This window comes from Tachysurus vachellii, chromosome 17, assembly GCF_030014155.1.
Source record: "Tachysurus vachellii isolate PV-2020 chromosome 17, HZAU_Pvac_v1, whole genome shotgun sequence".
NCBI classification, from domain to species: Eukaryota; Metazoa; Chordata; class Actinopteri; order Siluriformes; family Bagridae; genus Tachysurus; species Tachysurus vachellii.
The window spans coordinates 9,671,383-9,690,778 of NC_083476.1; the positions used below are offsets into that span (position 1 = coordinate 9,671,383).

At 41.0% G+C, this 19,396-nt stretch overlaps 1 protein-coding gene across 3 annotated transcripts in view; it reads right to left on the reverse strand.

Moving 5' to 3' along the window:
- The window catches only part of fnip1 (folliculin interacting protein 1), a 63,387-nt gene that overhangs the window by 19,016 nt on the left and 24,975 nt on the right, over positions 1–19,396 (reverse strand). For all 3 annotated transcript variants that reach the window (XR_009649742.1, XM_060890242.1, XM_060890241.1), the window contains one exon: positions 18,040–18,125. Coding sequence is in view for 2 of the 3 variants with exons in the window: in XM_060890242.1 (XP_060746225.1) it covers positions 18,040–18,125 (86 nt within the window). In the remaining variant the exon portion in view is untranslated. The remainder of the gene's footprint in view (positions 1–18,039; positions 18,126–19,396) is intronic.

A 19,396-nucleotide genomic window follows, 5' to 3' on the forward strand; every position in this document is an offset into this window, starting at 1 on the left:
AACCACTCATCTGCAGTAAGAATTTCAAGGCTGTTGCTATTATCTGGTGTACTGCAATTTCAGACCATAATTTTGCACAAATGTTTGTACAAAAAGCTCTCTAGATTATATCAACCTGTGGTACATTGTTCATTATTTTACATGCTTATTGTGACAATAAATGTTATACCTAGATTTCACTATTTATTTAGCTTTGTTTAAGCAATTTGATGTGTGAAAACTGTTTACGTCTAATAGTATTAATACACAAATTAGTAAAAAATAAACTAATGGAAGAAAAACAGAATTTCAATAATTCAACAATAATAAACAAACAAACAAACAAAAAATTCTACAAACAAAATAAGGCAACACACTTTTACTGTCAAATTTATTTGCATGCTATGGGTAAAAGGTTTTAATGGTTCCAAATCCTCTTGACAACTCTAAGAAAATTCTTAAGATATTAAAATATTCAGAAGATCCTAGTAAAGATAAAAGTTATTTATAAAGCATCTCACCCTTAAAAAAGCTCATAAAGTTTAAAAAGTCTTAGTAGTAGAGAGTTTCTTAGCAGAGGAGAAAATAACCGAAAGGTAAAGATTGAAAAATGTACAGTGATACCTCAAGATACGAGTGCTTTGACATATGAATTTTTTGAGATACGAGCTGTGAATCGACCGAATGTTTGCCTTGAGATACGAGCTGCTGCAGCCGCCAAAACAAAGATCCCCAACAACCACGTGTGCTCTGTTTCCCCCGCCTCAGCTTCCCACGTCTCACTCAGTTAAAGCCGCCTTTCCACTGCACACGATAAACAACGGTCGATAAACGGGCAGTCATTCATTTCCTATGGAGAGTCGCAAAGGTGCTGCGTGAGGTGCCGACCATCTGCGGATCCGTAATTTTCGGATTCGTTTTGAGCGTTGGATCCGATAAAAAATTTGAACTTGTGCGACTACACCGCATCTGATATGCCGACCGGACAGGTTTTTATTAAAACGACCGGCAGATGTTAGTGAAGAAAGACTGACAAAAAAGGCAAAAACAAGTGAAGAGAAAAGCGATGAAGAAAATTAAGCAAAATTAATGTAAAGAAAACAGAAATTGTAGCAATTAAGTTCAGTTAAGAGAATTTCAGTTCTGTCAGGACCACTTTGTCAAATGAGAATTTATTAGATGATATGTATACAGTTAGTGTTGGCGGTATCTGTTCTGGGTAAGAATCCATGCGACCGTCCGTGCCGCTAGAGCGGCTCTATGAATGGGAATTCAAATTGTCGGGTAATATGGATGACGTAACCGGATTGGTGCGCGTCGTGGACAGCTGATTAACAGCTGATGCACGCTTGACAACGTGGCCTGCCAGAACTAACACAATGCATGATTTAAGTTTGTTAATTTTAGTGAACTTTAGTTAAGTTCCATTTAAGTGTAAAGTAGCATTAAGAGTGTACAGTTGTGAGTAAGTGAACGAAAGTGAAAGTGTAATTATGTTGGCTTTGTAGAAGCCAACATTCTGATTTGCTTTATAAGCTTATTATTATGTTGGCTTTGTAGAAGCCAACATTCTGTTTTCCTTAATAAGCTTATTATTATTATTATTATTATTATTATTATTATTATGTTGGCTTTGTAGAAGCCAACATTCTGTTTTCCTTTATAAGCTTATTATTATTATTATTATTATGTTGGCTTTGTAGAAGCCAACATTCTGTTTTCCTTTATAAGCTTATTATTATTATTATTATTATTATTATTATTATTAATGTGCTTGCTAAAGCACATTCTTGTTCTCTTGCATACTTATTAATGGTGCTTGCAAAGCATCATTATTGTTATTCTGCATACTTATTATTAATGGTGCTTGCAAAGCATCATTATTGTTATTCTGCATACTTATTATTATTATTATTATTATTATTAATGGTGCTTGCAAAGCATCATTATTGTTATTCTGCATACTTATTAATGGTGCTTGAAAAGCATCATTATTGTTATTCTGCATACTTATTATTATTATTATTATTATTATTAATGGTGCTTGAAAAGCATCATTATTGTTATTCTGCATACTTATTATTATTCTTCCGGACACTTTTTCGGCGCGTAACTTGTCCCGCAGCTTTTGTCCTAGACCCATGAATGAGGTGTCAAATCGACCGGCTCCTTGAGGACAGGTGTGCTATGACTTTTATAAGCGATCGGAATTCCGGAATTCCCGGTACGGAAGCTCAAAGGGTTTTTTTTTTTCCCCATAGACTTGAATGGGGAATTCTTAAAATTCTGTTGTTCTCTCTGTAGATGTAAAACACACTCTCAATACATGTAACTATAAACTCCACACTATCAATCCAATGTTTCCACAAGTATTGGCCCCCAGTCAATACGCTTTTGTCCAAATGTATTGGCACCCCACCGGGTATTCACGTGACGTCACGTGTAGCCCCGCCCCCAAAATACTGTTCTATGCAGTATAATAATAAGTAGAAATATAGCTGCAAGCAGCGATACCGGGGTCAAGCTGATCAGATGCGCTCAGAACATGTCGCTGATGAACCATACCAAGTTTCGTAGCGATATGGCATTGCATTCGTAAAATGTGTGTGTGTCTGTGTGTGAGTGTGTGTGTGTGTCTCTGTGCGTCTGTGTGTGTGTGTGAGTGCGTGTGTGTGTGCATGTCTGCGTGTCTGTGTGAGTCTATGTGTGAGTGTGTGTGAGTGTGAGTGAGTGTCTGTGTGTGTGAGTGTCTGTGTGTGTGAGTGTCTGTGTGTGTGAGTGTCTGTGTGTGTGTGTGTCTGTGTGTGTGTGTGTAAATGTGCGTGTGTGTAAATGTGTGTGTGTTCCTCGTATGTGAAAACATACTTGGCAATAAAGTGTGTGTGTGTGTGTGTGTGTGTCTGTGTGTGTGTAAATGTGTGTGTATGTATGTGTGCGAGTATGTGAGTGTGCGAGTGAGTATGTGAATGTGCAAGTGTGGAAACTTGGTATGGTTCATCAGCGACATGTTCTGAGCGCATCTGATCGGGTTGACCAAGTGTGTGTGAGTGTGTGTGTGTGCGTGTGTGTGTATGTGTCTCTGTGCATCTGTGTGTGTGTGTGTGTGCATGTCTGTGTGTCTGTGTGTGTGAGTGTCTGTGTGTGTCAATGTGTGTGTCAGTGTGTGTGTGTGTTCCTCGTATGTGAAAACATACTTGACAATAAAGTGTGTGTGTGTGTGTGTGTGTGTGTGAGAGAGTGTGTGTGTGTGTGAGTGTGTCTGTGTGAGTGTGTGTGTGTGTGTGTGAGAGAGAGTGTGTGAGAGTGTGTGTGTGTAAATGTGTGTGTAAGTAAGTGTGTGTGTGAGTATGTGAGTGTGTGTGTAAATGTGTGTGTAAGTGTGTGTGTTCCTCGTCTGAGTGAGTGTGTGTGGCTGTGTGAGTGTCTGTGTGTGTCTGTGTGTGTGTGTGAGTGTCTGTGTGTGTCTGTGTGTGTGTGTGAGAGGGTGTGTGAGTGCGTGTGTGTGAGTGTGTGTCTGTCTGTGTTTCTGTGTGTGTGTGTGTGTGTGTGTGTGTGAGAGAGTGTGTGTGTGTGAGTATGTGAGTGTGCGAGTGTGAGTAAGTGTGTGTGTGTAAATGTGTGTGTAAATGTGTGTGTAAGTGTGTGTGTAAGTGTGTGTGTGTGTTCCTCATAAAGACCTTTCTGATTCTGGTTCTGATTTTGCAAGAATTTTGCCTAAATATACTTGGCAATAAAGACCTTTGTGATTCTGATTCTGATTCTGATGTTGCAAGAATTTTGCCTCTAGGCCTTACGATTCAGCACAAAATTGGGTTTTTGGACTGTTGGTGGCGCTAGACGGTTTGAGCTAGACACACCAAAGTTGCTACAGTAACTTCTAAGACTGGCCTCTACATGTGTGCCAAATTTCATAACTTTCCTACGTACGGTTCTATGGGCTGCCATTGACTTCAATGACAGACGGAAGAATAATAATAAGAAGAAGAAAACTAACGATAACAATAGGTGTCTACACCCCTTCGAGGCTTGACCCCTAATTCCATAATGACTGCAGTTTTTATATGAAATGTCAAAACACTTAGTAGTCACTTTTGTCCACAACTATTGGCACCCACCGGGTATTCACGTGACGTCACGTGTAGCCCCGCCCCCAAAATACTGTTCTATGCTGTATAATAATAAGTAGAATTCCATAATGACTGCAGTTTTTACATGAAATGTCAAAACACTTAGTAGTCACTTTTGTCCAAAAGTATTGGCACCCCACCGGGTATTCGGTGAAATCATAAATTTTGCACAACATGGATGTGTCATATATCAAAACACTCAGCCCGATGTTTACTGCCTCACGCGTGTTTTGGTGACGTCACGTGACGTCACGTGTAGCCCCGCCCCCAAAATAAGCGAAATCAAAAAGTTAGCACAACATGGACATGTCATATATCAAAACACTCAGCCCGATGAGGGGAACTGCCTCACGCAGTGCCCCCCAAAATAAGCGAAATCAAAAAGTTAGCACAACATGGACATGTCATAGGCATGGCTTCTCTCCTGTGTTCTATGCAGTATAATAATAAGTAGAATCCCATAATGACTGCAGTATTGACATGAAATTTCCAAATCCTCAGTAGCCACTTTTTGCCAAAAGTATTGGCACCCCACCGGGTATACTGGTGACATCACGTGACGTCACGTGTAGCCCCGCCCCCAGAATAAGCGAAATCAAAAATGAGCACAATATGGACATGTCATATATCAAAACACTCGGCACAATGAGGGGAACTGCCTCACGTGTATTTTGGTCACGTCACATGACGTCACGTGTAGCCCCGCCCCCAAAATAAGCGAAATAAAAAATTAGCACAACATGGACATGTGACATATCAAAACACTCAGCACAATGAAGGGAACTGCCTCATGGGTATTCGGATCACGTCACATGCTCATGTCCGCTCCAAAAGTATTGGCACCCTAGCGGTCCAGTAGCTTTCACAATCTTTCTGTCCACTTGCCTCCAAAAGTAACACTGACAGTTATGTCCACTCGCCTCCAAAACGCACCGGCCTTTGCGAATACTTGCACCGTCAAAGCCAACATCAAAGTTTGTCTCGATGAACTTTACAAATCTAGTTATGTTGGCTTTGTAGAAGCCAACATTCTGTTTTCCTTTATAAGCTTATTATTATTATTATTATTATTATTATGTTGGCTTTGTAGAAGCCAACATTCTGAAATCCGTTATAAGCGTATTATTATTATTATTATTATGCTGGCTTTGTAGAAGCCAACATTCTGAAATCCGTTATAAGATTATTATTATGTTGGCTTTATAGAAGCCAACATTCTGAAATCCGTTATAAGCTTATTATTAGGGGTCAAGCCCCGAAGGGGCGTAGACACTTATTGTTATCGTTAGTTTTCTTCTTCTTATTATTATTATTAGGGGTCAAGCCCCAAAGGGGCGTAGACACCTATTGTTATCGTTAGTTGTTTTCTTCTTCTTCTTATTATTATTATTATTATTATTATTCTTCCGTCCGCCATTGAAGTCAATGGCAGCCCATAGAACCGTACGTAGGAAAGTTATGAAATTTGGCACACATGTAGAGGCCAGTCTTAGAAGTTACTGTAGCAACTTTGGTGTGTCTAGCTCAAACCGTCTAGCGCCACCAACAGTCCAAAAACCCAATTTTGTGCTGAATCGTAAGGCGAAGTCTCTATTACCAAGTATGTTCAGGCAAAATTCTTGCAAAATCAGAATCAGAACCAGAATCAGAAAGGTCTTTATGAGGGAAACACACACACTTACACACACATTTACACACACTCAATTACTCACACTCGCACACTCACATACTCACACACACACTCTCACATACTCACACACACACACACACACAGACACTCACACACACACACACACACACACTCACACACATACACACACACACCCTCTCACACACACACACACGCACTCACACCCACACACGCACTCACACCCACACACAGACACACACACACAGACACACACACACACACACAGATGAGGAACACACACACTTACACACACTCGCACACACACACTCACACAGACACTCACAGACACACTCACACACACACAGACACACACACACACACAGACACTCACACTCACACAGACGAGGAACACACACACTTACACACACACTTACACACAGACACACACACACACAGACACTCACACAGACGAGGAACACACACTTACACACACATTTACACACACACTCACACACACACACTCTCTCACACACACACACACTCACTCACACACTCACTCACACACTCACTCACACACACACTCACACACACACTCACTCACACACTCACTCACACCCTCTCACACACACCCTCTCACACACACCCTCTCACACACACACACAGACACTCACACACAGACACTCACACACACACACAGACACTCACACACACACACAGACACTCACACACACACACAGACACTCACACACACACACAGACACTCACACACACACACCCACCCTCTCACACACGCACTCACACTCACACACAGACACTCACACACCCTCTCTCACACACACTCAGACACACACACACACACACACACTCACAGACACACACACACACACAGACACACACACTCACACAGACGAGGAACACACACTTACACACACATTTACACACACACTCGCACACTCACATACTCACACACACTCACATACACACGCATTTACACACACACACACACACTCTCTCTCACACACACACACACTCACACAGACGAGGAACACACACACTTACACACACAGACGAGGAACACACACACTTACACACACATTTACACACACACTCGCACACTCACATACTCACACACACTCACATACACATTTACACACACACACTCTCACACACACACACACACTCACACAGACACACACACTCACTTACACACATTTACACACACACTTACTCACACTCACACACTCACATACTCACACACACACACTCACACCTACACACACATTTTGAATTTTCACGTTAAGTTCAGTATTTTACCAATAAAATGCCATATCGCTATGAAACTTGGTATGGTTCATCAGCAACATGTTCCGAGCGCATCTGATCGGCTTGACCCCGGTATCGCTGCTTGCAGCTATATTTATTATTATTATTATTATTATTATTATTATTATTATTATTATTATTATTATTATCATTATTCTAATAATATTTTCTTCTTAGACAAAAATTTATCAAGAGTAACTCCTAGGGCTTTCGAGCCACATGCACCAAATTCGGATATGTCGTAGACCCTGGTCTGAAGTTTGTTGCTATTACTTTTCTAAGCGATCGGAATTCCGGCATTCCCGGTACGGAAGCTCAAAGTGGCCTTTTTTCGTATCCACTTCCATTATAAACTTTGGAGGTTTATAACTTGGCAAGTTTTCGAGCGATTTACACCAAACTCGGACAGGTTCTTTAGGACGTTACGCCGGACGAAGTTTTTGTCTCGGCGTTCTGACGGAACTTTCGGTTTTCCCGTAGTCGACGATGGAACGTCCCATAGACTTGAATGGGGAATTCCTAAAATTCCTCTAAGCTCTCACACACGCAGCGTGCGCAGAGCTCAGGCACGGCTTCTCTCCTGTGTTCTATGCAGTATAATAATAAGTAGAATCCCATAATGACTGCAGTATTGACATGAAATGTCCAAACCCTCAGTAGCCACTTTTTGCCAAAAGTATTGGCACCCCACCGGGTATTCTGGTGACATCACGTGTAGCCCCGCCCCCAGAATAAGCGAAATCAAAAATGAGCACAACATGGACATGTGACATATCAAAACACTCAGCACAAGGAGGGGAACTGCCCCACGTGTATTTTGGTCACGTCATGTGACGTCAGGTGTAGCCCCGTCCCCAAAATAAGCGAAATCAAAAATTAGCACAACATGGACATGTCATATATCAAAACACTCAGCCCAATGAGGGGAACTGCCTCATGGGTATTCAGATCACGTCACATGCTCATGTCCGCTTGCCTCCAAAAGTATTGGCACCCTAGCGGTCCAGTAGCTTTCATAATCTTTCTGTCCACTTGCCTCCAAAAGTAACACTGACCCTTATGTCCACCCGCCTCCAAAAAGAACCGGCCTTTGTGAATACTTGCACCGTCAAAGTCAACATCAAAGTTTGTCTCGACGAACTTTAAAAATCTAGTTATGTTGGCTTTGTAGAAGCCAACATTCTGATTTCCTTTATAAGCTTATTATTATTATTATTATTATTGTGTTGGCTTTGTAGAAGCCAACATTCTGTTTTCCTATTTAAGCTTAGACAAAAATTTATAAAATTTAATGCGGCCTAGGGCTTTCGAGCCACATGCACCAAATTCGGATATGTTGTAGACCCTGGTCTGAAGTTTGTTGCTATTACTTTTGTAAGCGATCTGAGTACCGGTACTTCCGGTACCGGGTCTCAAAGTGGCCTTTTTTCCCCTAGACTCCCATTATAAACTTTGGAGGTTTATAACTTGGCAAGCTTTCGAACTATCTACACCAAACTCGGCCAGCTCCTATAGGGTGATACTCTGCACAAAGGTTTAAACTGGTGTACAGACTGGCCTTCTGGTTGTCCCGCAGCCCCGCCCCTAAAATATGCAAAATCAAAAAACTTTTTACAACATTGACATGTGACATATCAAAACACTCAGAACAATGAGGGGAACGTCCTCACGTGTATTCTGATGACGTCATGAAACGTCGCATGATGTCACGTGAAAATAAAAATTTTGCACAACATAGGCATGCGATATATCAAAACACTCAGCACAATGAGGGAAACTGCCTCACGTGTATTCTGATCACGTCACATGACGTCACGTGATATCACGTGAAAATCAATAATTAGCACAACATGGACATGTGACATATCAAAACACTCAGCCCAATGTGTGGAACTACCTCAAGAGTATTCGGATGACGTCACATGCTCATCTCCACTTACCTCCAAATGTTTTGGCACCCTAGCTTTCTGTCCACTCGCCTCCAAAAAGGACCGGCCTTTGCAAATACTTGCATCGTCAAAGCCAACATCAAAGTTTGTCCCGACGAACTTTACAAATCTAGTTATTATTATTCTTCTTAGCCACAAATTTATCAAGAGTAACTTGTCCTAGGGCTTTCGAGCCACATGCACCAAATTCGGATATGTCGTAGACGCTGGTCTGAAGTTTGTTGCTACTACTTTTCTAAGCGATCGGAATTCCGGCATTCCCGGTACGGAAGCTCAAAGTGGCCTTTTTTCGTATCCACTTCCATTATAAATTTTGGAGGTTTATAACTCGGCAAGTTTTCGAGCGATTTACACCAAACTCGGACAGGTTCTTTAGGACGTTACTCCGGACAAAGTTCCGGACTCGGCGTTCTGACGGAACTTTCGGTTTTCCCGTAGTCGACGATGGAACGTCCCATAGACTTGAATGGGGAATTCCTAAAATTCCTCTAAGCTTTCACACATGCAGCGTGCGCAGAGCTCAGGCACGGCTTCTCTCCTGTGTTCTATGCAGTATAATAATAAGTAGAATCCCATAATGACTGTAGTATTGACATGAAATGTCCAAACCCTCAGTAGCCACTTTTTGCCAAAAGTATTGGCACCCCACCGGGTATACTGGTGACGTCACGTGTAGCCCCGCCCCCAGAATAAGCGAAATCAAAAATTTGCACAACATGGACATGTGACATATCAAAACACTCAGCACAATGAGGGGAACTGCCCCACGTGTATTTTGGTCACGTCACGTGACGTCACGTGTAGCCCCGCCCCCAAAATAAGCGAAATCAAAAATTAGCACAACATGGACATGTCATATATCAAAACACTCAGCCCAATGAAGGGAAGTGCCTCACGTGTGTTATGGTCACGTCACGTGTCGTCACGTGTCATCACGTGAAAATAAAAAATTTGCACAACATGGACATGTGACATATCAAAACACTCAGCACAATGAGGGGAACTGCCTCATGGGTATTCGGATCATGTCACATGCTCATGTCCACTCGCCTCCAAAAAGCACCGGCCTTTGCGAATACTTGCACCGTCAAAGCCAACATCAAAGTTTGTCTCGACGAACTTTACAAATCTAGTTATTATTATTATTCTTAGCCAAAAATTTATCAAGAGTAACTCCTCCTAGGGCTTTTGAGCCACATGCACCAAATTCGGATATGTTGTAGACCCTGGTCTGAAGTTTGTTGCTATTACTTTTCTAAGTGATCGGAATTCCGGCATTCCCGGTACGGAAGCTCAAATTGGCCTTTTTTCGTATCCACTTCCATTATAAACTTTGGAGGTTTATAACTCAGCAAGCTTTCGAATTATCTACACCAAACTCGGCCAGCTCCTTTAGGGTGATACTCTGAACAAACTTTTAAATTGGTGTACTGACTGGCCTTTCAGTTGTGCTGCAGCCCCGCCCCAAAATATGCAAAATCAAAAATTAGCACAACATGGATATGTGACATATCAAAACACTCAGCCCAATGAGGGAAACTTCCTCAAGAGTATTCAGATGATGTCACATGCTTGTCTCCATTTGCCTCCAAATGTTTTGGCACCCTAGCTTTCTGTCCACTTGCTTCTAAAAGTAAAACTGTCCCTTATGTCCACTCGCCTCCATAAAGCACCAGCCTTTGCAAATACTTGCTTCATCAAAGCCAACATCAAAGTTTGTCGCGACGAACTTTACAGATCTAGTTTATAAATACAGGTACTGTACATTTTTCATGTTCAAAACACAAACTAAACAACTGTAGTGGAATTTTGCGAGCTGGAATGGATTAATGGGATTTCAATTAAATTAAATGGGGAAAATTGCTTTGAGATACGAGCAATTTGAGATACGAGCAAGGTCACGGAACGAATTAAACTCGTATCTCGAGGTATTACTGTATTGCATACAATATTTAATAATGATAGTGAGTAAATAAGATGCTACAGATAAGATTAAGTAGGGATTATTTTTGTGACCAATCACATTAGAGATCTCAAAGTGCAGAAATGCCATATATTTCACCGCTATTGTATTTAGAATACTACATTTTATTTATAGATGCCTTTCAAGTCACTCAATGTCACCATACAGTACAAATCCATGCAAGTAATAAATAATAAAATAAGAGCAAACAAAATATTTAAAAACCAAACCATGTTTTGTAAATTTGCACTTGTCTTACACTGTTGCACTCTATTTGGTTTTGCATACTACAGGTATGTTATCTATTGTATCATGGTCCTGGAAAAACATTTCCTTCCAATGTCCTTATCCGTCCTTATCCTCCTTGACCTTTCAGCAGCGTTTGATATGGTCAACCACAAGATTCTCTTGTCCACCCTCAGGAGTCTTGGGATTTGCGGATCAGCTTGGGAATAGTTTGCTTCCTACCTGGAAGGACGCTCATATCAGGTAACATGGAGGGGAGTGACATCTGCTCCACGCAGACTCTCCACTGGCATCCCACAGGGCTCAGTACTTGGTCCTCTTCTTTTCTCCCTGTATACTCACTCTCTTGGTGAAGTTATTTCCTCACATGGGTTCTCTTACCACTGCTATGCTGATGACAACTTACACAACTTATCCTCTCTTTCCCACCCTCAGATGCCACAGTTTCTGACCGGATCTCAGCATGTCTGGTAGAAATTTCATCATGGATGACTGCTCATCAGTTAAAGCTCAATCCTAGCAAAACTGAACTGCTGTTCATCCCAGGTGATTCATCCCCAGGTCATGATCTTGCTATATCCTTACACAACGACCTGATCTCCCATTCAGCCACAGCTCGCAACCTTGGGGTAACCATGGACAATCAACTGTCTTTTTCCTCTCATGTTGCTAATGTGACCCGCTCATGTCGGTTTCTGCTCTACAACATTAGAAGGATTCGGCCATTTCTGTCCACACAGGCTGCTCAGGTACTTGTTCAGTCTCTTGTCATTTCTAGACTGGATTACAGCAATGCACTGCTGGCAGGTCTACCTATGAACGCCATCCGCCCTCTGCAAATGATCCAAAATGCAGCTGCACGGCTTGTTTTCAACCTGCCAAAGTTCTCGCATACCACCCCGCTGCTGCGATCCCTCCACTGGCTTCCGGTAGCTGCACGCATCAGATTCAAAACACTGATGCTGGCCTACAAAGCCAAAAATGGCCCAGCTCCCTCTTACCTCAAAGCCCTCATCACTCCTCGCACTGCACCCCGCACCCTCCGATCTACCAGCACTGCTTGACTGGTTCCACCATCTCTCAGGGTAAGAGGCAAGTATACTACAAGACTCTTCTCTGTACTGGCACCAAGGTGGTGGAATGAACTTCCCCTAGAGGTCCGGACAGCTGAGTCACTGGCTAATTTCAAGCGCCGGTTGAAGACCTACTTATTCAGGAAACACTTCAACTAGCACTTTTTTCCTTATCTTTTGCATTAAAAAAAACAACAAAAAAAAAAACAAAAAAAACACCTTTGACACTTTTTCATTGTAACTCTGAACAAATGTTTTAAACTCATGGCATCTTAAGTATGTAACTTAGTGATCCAGCATTAATGTATTCAATGTTAGAGATTTAAGCACTTATGTTAGAGAAAAACCTACTTATGGAATTATGGATGCACATCTTGTTCTTGGTAATGTCACTGTGATCCACCATTATCTCCATTTATCTAATGTTTAAGAAATTGTTTTTGTACCCATCTCCTAATTGATACCATTCATCAATATCATCTTGTACATGCTTTCTAAGCACTTTGTGGTCCTCTTTGATTGAATAAAACCAGAAAATGTCAAGAAAATCCTATAGACACAAGTGATCTTTATTTGCAGGGTCATTAAATACATAATTTTTGATGTGTATAATTACTTTTGAACATGAGTGTAAATGTGATGCATGCCTGTTTATTAGCACATGCATGAATCACATACACCACTATAAAATAGTGTGTAACAAGGTATTGTAATTTCTTTCCATTTTCTCAAACATTTTTCCTCAGATGTCATGATGGCTTGCACACAGTCAAGGCACCCTGTGCCAGAGGCACCAAAACAACCACAAAAATCTTTGAACCTCCACCATATTTGACTGTAGGTACTGTGTTTTTTTTCTTTGTACGCCTCATTCCATTTTCGGTAAATAGTAGAATGATGTGCTTTACCAAAAAGCTCTATCTTGGTCTCATCTGTCCACAAGATGTTTTCCAAGAAGGATTTTGGCTTACTCACGTACATTTTGGCAAACTGAAGTCTTGCTTTATGTCTCTGTCACAGCAATGGGGTCCTCCTGGGTCTCCTACCATAGAGTTTCATCATTCAAATGTTGACATATATTTCGCGCTGCCACTGATTAACCCTGAGCCTGCAGGACAACTTGAATGTCTTTGGAATATGTTTGGGGCTGCTTATCCACCATCCAGACTATCCTGCGTTGCAACCTTTCATCAATTTTTCTCGTCCATCCACATCCAGGGAGATTAGCTACAGTGCCATGGGTTGCAAATTTCTTGATCATGTTGCGCACTGTGGACGAAGGAACATCTACATCTCTGGAGATGGACTTGTAACCTTGAGATTGTTGATATTTTTCCACAATTTATGGTTCTCAAGTCCTCAGACAGTTCTCTTCTCCTCTTTCTGCTCTCCATGCTTAGTGTGGCACACACAGACACACAATGCAAAGACTGCATGAACTTCTCTCCTTATCTACTTTCAGGTGTAATTTTTTATATTGCCCACACCTGTTACTTGACCCAGGTGAGTTTAAAAGGAGCATCACATGCTTGAAACTATTGAAAGGATGCCAATAATTTTGCCTGGCCCATTTTTGGAGTTTTTTGTAAAATTGTCAAATTTGCTTTTTTTCTCCACTGTTTATTTTTGTGTTGTTTCAATACACAAAAGAGAAAATAAACATGTGCATAGCAAAGCGTGTAATTGCAATACTTTCCTGTGAGAAATACTTAATTGTCTGGAAATATAAAACACACACGTGTGAAAAAGTGTTTTGCAAAAGTTTTTTTTTTTGCATGTTTGTCACACTTTAATGTTTTAGATCATCAAACAAATTTATATATTAGTCAAACTCAACACAAGTAAACACAACATGCAGTTTTAAACAAAATCCAAACCTACATGGCCCTATGTGAGAAAAAGTGTTTGCCTCCTAAACCTAATAACTGGTTGGGCCACCCTTAGCAGCAAGAACTGCAATCAAGCGTTTGCGATAACTTGCAATGAGTCCATTACAGCAAATTTTGGTTCACTCATCTTTGCAGAATTGTTGTAATTCAGCCACATTGGAGGGTTTTCGAGCATGAACCACCTGAAAGTGACGTGACATACATAAGTATGGTGACCCATACTCAGAATTTGTTCTCCACATTTAACCCATCCAAAGTCTCACACACACCGTGAACACACACCAGGAGCAGTGGGCAGCCATTTATGCCATGCCATTTATGGGGAGCCATGCCATTTATGGGGAGCAGTTGGGGGGATCAGTGCCTTGCTCAAGGGCACCTCAGTCGTGGCCGACCCAAGACTCGAACCCACACCCTTAGGGTTAGGAGTCAGACTCTCTAACCATTAGGCCACGACTTTCATCTTTTTTAAGGTCATGCCACAGCATCTCAATATTCAGGTCAGGACTTTGACTAGGCCACTCCGAAGTCTTCATTTTGTCTTCATTCACTCCAAAGTCTTCATTCGGCTTGAGGTCACGAACAGATGGCCGCACATTGTCCTTCAGGATTTTTTGGTAGACAGCAGAATTCATGGTTCCATTTATCATAACAAATCTTCCAGGTCCTGAAGCAGCAAAACAGCCCCAGACCATCACACTACCTCCACCATATTTTACTTTTGGTATGATGTTCTTTTTCACACCTTCCAAAAAGTTCAACTTTTGTCTCGTCCGCAGCTCAGCTGCGGTTTTCGTCTGGGAACTCTGCCATGCAGGCCATTTTTGCCCAGTCTCTTTATTATGGTGGAGTCATGAACATTGACCTTAACTGAGGCAAGTGAGGCCTGCAGTTCTTTGGATGTTGTTGTGGGGTCTTTAGTGACATCTTGGATGAGTCGACTTGGATGATTTATTGATTGCGAACAGGTGTGGCAGTAATCAGGCCTGGGTGTGGCTAGAGAAATTGAACTCAGGTGTGATAAACCACAGTTATGTTTTAACAAGGGGGGCAAACATTTTTTCACACAGGGCCCTGTGGCTTTGGATTTTATTTTCCCTTAATAATAAAAACCTTCGTTTAAAAACTGCATGTTGTGTTTACTTGTGTTATCTTTGACCAATATTTAAATAAATTTATACATATAAATTTGTTTGATGATCTGAAACATTAAAGTGTGGCAAACCTTGTTTTCAACCTGCCCAAAAGGACCTATGTCAAGCCCAACTTTTTCTCCCTCCGCTATCTTCCTGTATCTGTTAGCATCAAATTTAAGGCCTTGTTGTTCACATACAACATAGCAGCAACCACCCACCTCAACACTCCTTGAGGTTTATGTTCCTTCCTGCAACATGCACAATTAATGACCAATGCCTGGTCCTGCCTACTCAGCAAAGCATGAGGTCCATTTTCAGAATATTCAAACTGACTGACTGACGCATTTAATGAACTTCACTATAGACAACAGAATCAGTCACTGGCTTAAAAAAAGCCCACCTTTTCCTTGAAGGCCTAACACTTAAGTTTCCCCTAGGCTGTTTCCACTAATATAAACAAATAAATAAAAATATTGCACATATACTAGCTCTTACCCCTCTACTCTGTGCACTGTGGTCCTCTGGCACTCAAAAAATATAAATAAATATGTATTGTAGCACTACTTATATTGTACCCTTTTGATACATCGCTTTTATAAAAAAGTGTCCACCAAGTGAATATATATATATATATATATATATATATATATATATATATATATATATATATATATATATATATATATATATATATATATATATATAAATGTAATTAGAAATTACTGTAGTTTGAAACTTTTTGCTCAGCTGCTTTTTGGCCTAGGTCATTTCCCCATTTTTCTAAACATACCTTCTCAGCCATTGAAAAATCCTTCAAAATCACTCCTCACTACTTTGTCCTTTCTGTCCTTCCCGCAACTATGCAATATACTTTTGTCAACTCTTTTTGAGATTATTTAAAATAATGTGGCTTGTAACAAGCATGCAATTGTTTAGGCATGCATTTTATAATAACGCCAAGAATCAGACACCAAGCTAATTAAAGAAATATAAAAAAAAAGAAATTTTAATTAAAAATATTTTGTATTTAATTTTGCTTGGTACAGTTTGGTTAAGTTGTTGAGGCTTGTGGAAAGGAACTGTTACACAGTCTGGTCATGAGGGCCCAAATGCTTTGGTATCTTTTTCCAGATGGCAGGAGGGAGAAGAGTGTGTGTGTGTGAGGAGTGCGTGTGGTCATCCACACCAGCCAGTTAGAAGTTGCACCTCCTCTCTGCATGCTGACACGTCGTTCTTGTTGACGAGACCCACTATGGTTGTGTCATCAGAAAACTTGATATGGTTTGATCTGTGCATTGCTGCACAGTCGTGAGTCAGCAAGGTGAACAGTAGTGAGGGGCTCCAGTACTCAGTGTGGTAGTGCTGGAGATGCTGTTCCCGATCCGGACTGACTGAGGTCTCCCAGTCAGGAAGTCCAGGATCCAGTTAAAAAGGGAGGTGTTCAGTCCCAGCAGGCTCAGCTTCTCAATCAGGTGCTGAGGGATGATTGTGTTAAATGCTAAACTAAAGCTTATGAACAGCATTCGTACGCAAGTGTCTTTATTGTCCAGGTGGGTGACGGCTAAAATGAAGGGCCGCGGAAATGGCATCGCCCGTGGAGCGGTTTGGATGATCTGCGAAGTGTAGGGGGTCCAGCGAGGGTGGTAAATGGGTCTTGATGTGCCTCATGTCAAGCTTCTCGAAGCACTTCATTACAATAGGTGTGAGTGCAACGGGACAGTAGTCAGTCAATCCAGTAGTCAATCCAGTTTATTGTCCAGGGAGCAAACTTTAGAAAGTAGATTGAATGGTAGAGCTGCCGGCTAGGGTTTGCAAGCTGAGGTTGCGAAGCCTTTCCAATACAATATTGTGCAGGTTGGTTGTGGCACGATTTCTGTATTGTATTCATTTCTGGCAGTTGTATACATGAACACCGCTGTCTCTGGTGTCCATGGACTAGGCTAAAAATATAAATAGCACCATCAACTAGCACTTCTTTCCTTATCTTTTGCATTTAAAAAAACAAACAAAAAAAAAAAACAAAAAAAAAAAAACAAAAAAAAAAAAAAAAACACCTTTGACACTTTTTCATTGTAACTTTGAACAAATGTTTTAAACTCCTGGTATCTTAAGTATGTAACTTAGTGAGCCAGCATTAATGTATTCAATGTTAGAGATTTAAGCACAGCTTCCAACTAGGGAGGGTTAAGTTATGCTTCCTAAAGGCAAAACATGCAGCCTAGGAGCTTCAAACAGCTTTCAAAATGCTGCATCCCAAAAGAAATACAACACAATTTTCAACACACTCATGTTCACAAAAAGCTAACATTGGCTAGTGTCACTGTGATTGACATGGAAAAAGAATGTATGCCATCCCTTCCACCCACACTGCATGGCCATCATTTTGATCTTTTGGTTCCTGGCTATGGATGGCTATTATTGCAACTATTATATTGTATGAATGTAAAGTACTGCATTTTTTAAACGTTAAAAAATAAACCAGTGTTCTGTTTCCATAAACAGTTATTTTGGAAACTAAATGTTTACGCATATAAGGAAAGCAGGCTTTGTCATGGGAGTGGAGATAGAGTATCTGGTTGAGGTGTCTGAATGGAGAATGCTGAATGCTCTCAGTATCTTTAATAACAGGTCACACCCACTGCATGTAACACTCTAGTCCTACCGGAGCAAATTGAATTTAATTTAGTTGTGTGTGGGGCTAAGCAAAAAATGATCTATACATACCTGAACTCATTAAGGCTGTCCACCATGCGGTTATGAGCCAGGATTCTCTGACCAACATCAGTTGACCGTCGACTCATCTTCAATGCCTGGAATACAAAAAGATGACACTAGATCAGCATTGATAGACGTCAATTCAACTGAGATCTAAAATGTTTTAAGCTTATATCCTAATCTCACACCTAAGACTACTGCAAACAGACTAAAAGAGGGTTTATTTACCTTAATCACCCACTTTAATAGGAACAACTGTATACCTGATTATTTGTGCTGTTTTCAAATCACAATCATATGGCAGTAGCATAATGAATAAATTTATAACATCAAAACATCAAACTGGGAAATGTGATCTCTTTAACTGTGGCATAGGTTATGGTGCCAGATGGGCTAGTTTGAGAATTTCAAAAACTACTGATCTAGAGGAAATGATCGGATGAACTCAAAGCATGGTGTCTGCTTGGCCACTGTCAGGTGAAGCCCAGTTTGCAGCCCAACCTTTTACAATCACAACCCTCCTGAAGTAACTAGATAAGTGGGCCATTTTATAATGGGACCCCCAAACAGCACCATCAGCATGTACACATTTTCTGACAATCAGTTAGCTTGGCTACTTGTTTGCATTTGCCCCACAGCTCTGAAACTGGTATAGTGCTCCTCTTCCAGCAGCCACCTTTAACAGGACAAATATGTATTTCAACCTAGTGATGATAGAGCAATTTGTACCAAAGAGGACAGCAGATTGAGACCACTAGTCAGCATATCAAAGTACAGATAACCGCATTTGGTCTTATCCAGAGCGGTGTACAAAAGTGCTTTGAAGTCTCTATCAGTGAATTACAGAATTAGGATTCCATCAAACTGAAACTCTAGAATTTTTTAAAAAATATACACACAAACAAAGAAAAAAAATGGTAGAAAAGTTTCAGGAAGAGGTAGGTCCTCATCCATCATTTGAAGATACAGCTGAATGACCCAGTTAGCAGGAGACTGAACAAGCACCTGAGCAGCCTGTGTGGATAAAAATGTCCGCACAGGCTGGATACCCATCCATACACATTTATCTTAATATTTAATTGGTAATTTGTCCCCAACACCAGCAGTTGTAACACTCCCAAGTTCACAAATACTGGTGAGTATTCAAGATAATCCATACCACCCATATTGTTAGATTCCGGCTATAATCAGTATAATCAGAAACTTCGGTTCACAAATGGCAGGTTCAAGCAGAGTACAGTAACTGGGTACATCATTAAGGGTCAATGAGCTGTGCACATCCCCATGTACACTAAGATCCCCTAGTGGTAATCACAATTTTCCTGTTCTGGGGACAAATGCATAGAATAGAGGCACTTGTTTAGTC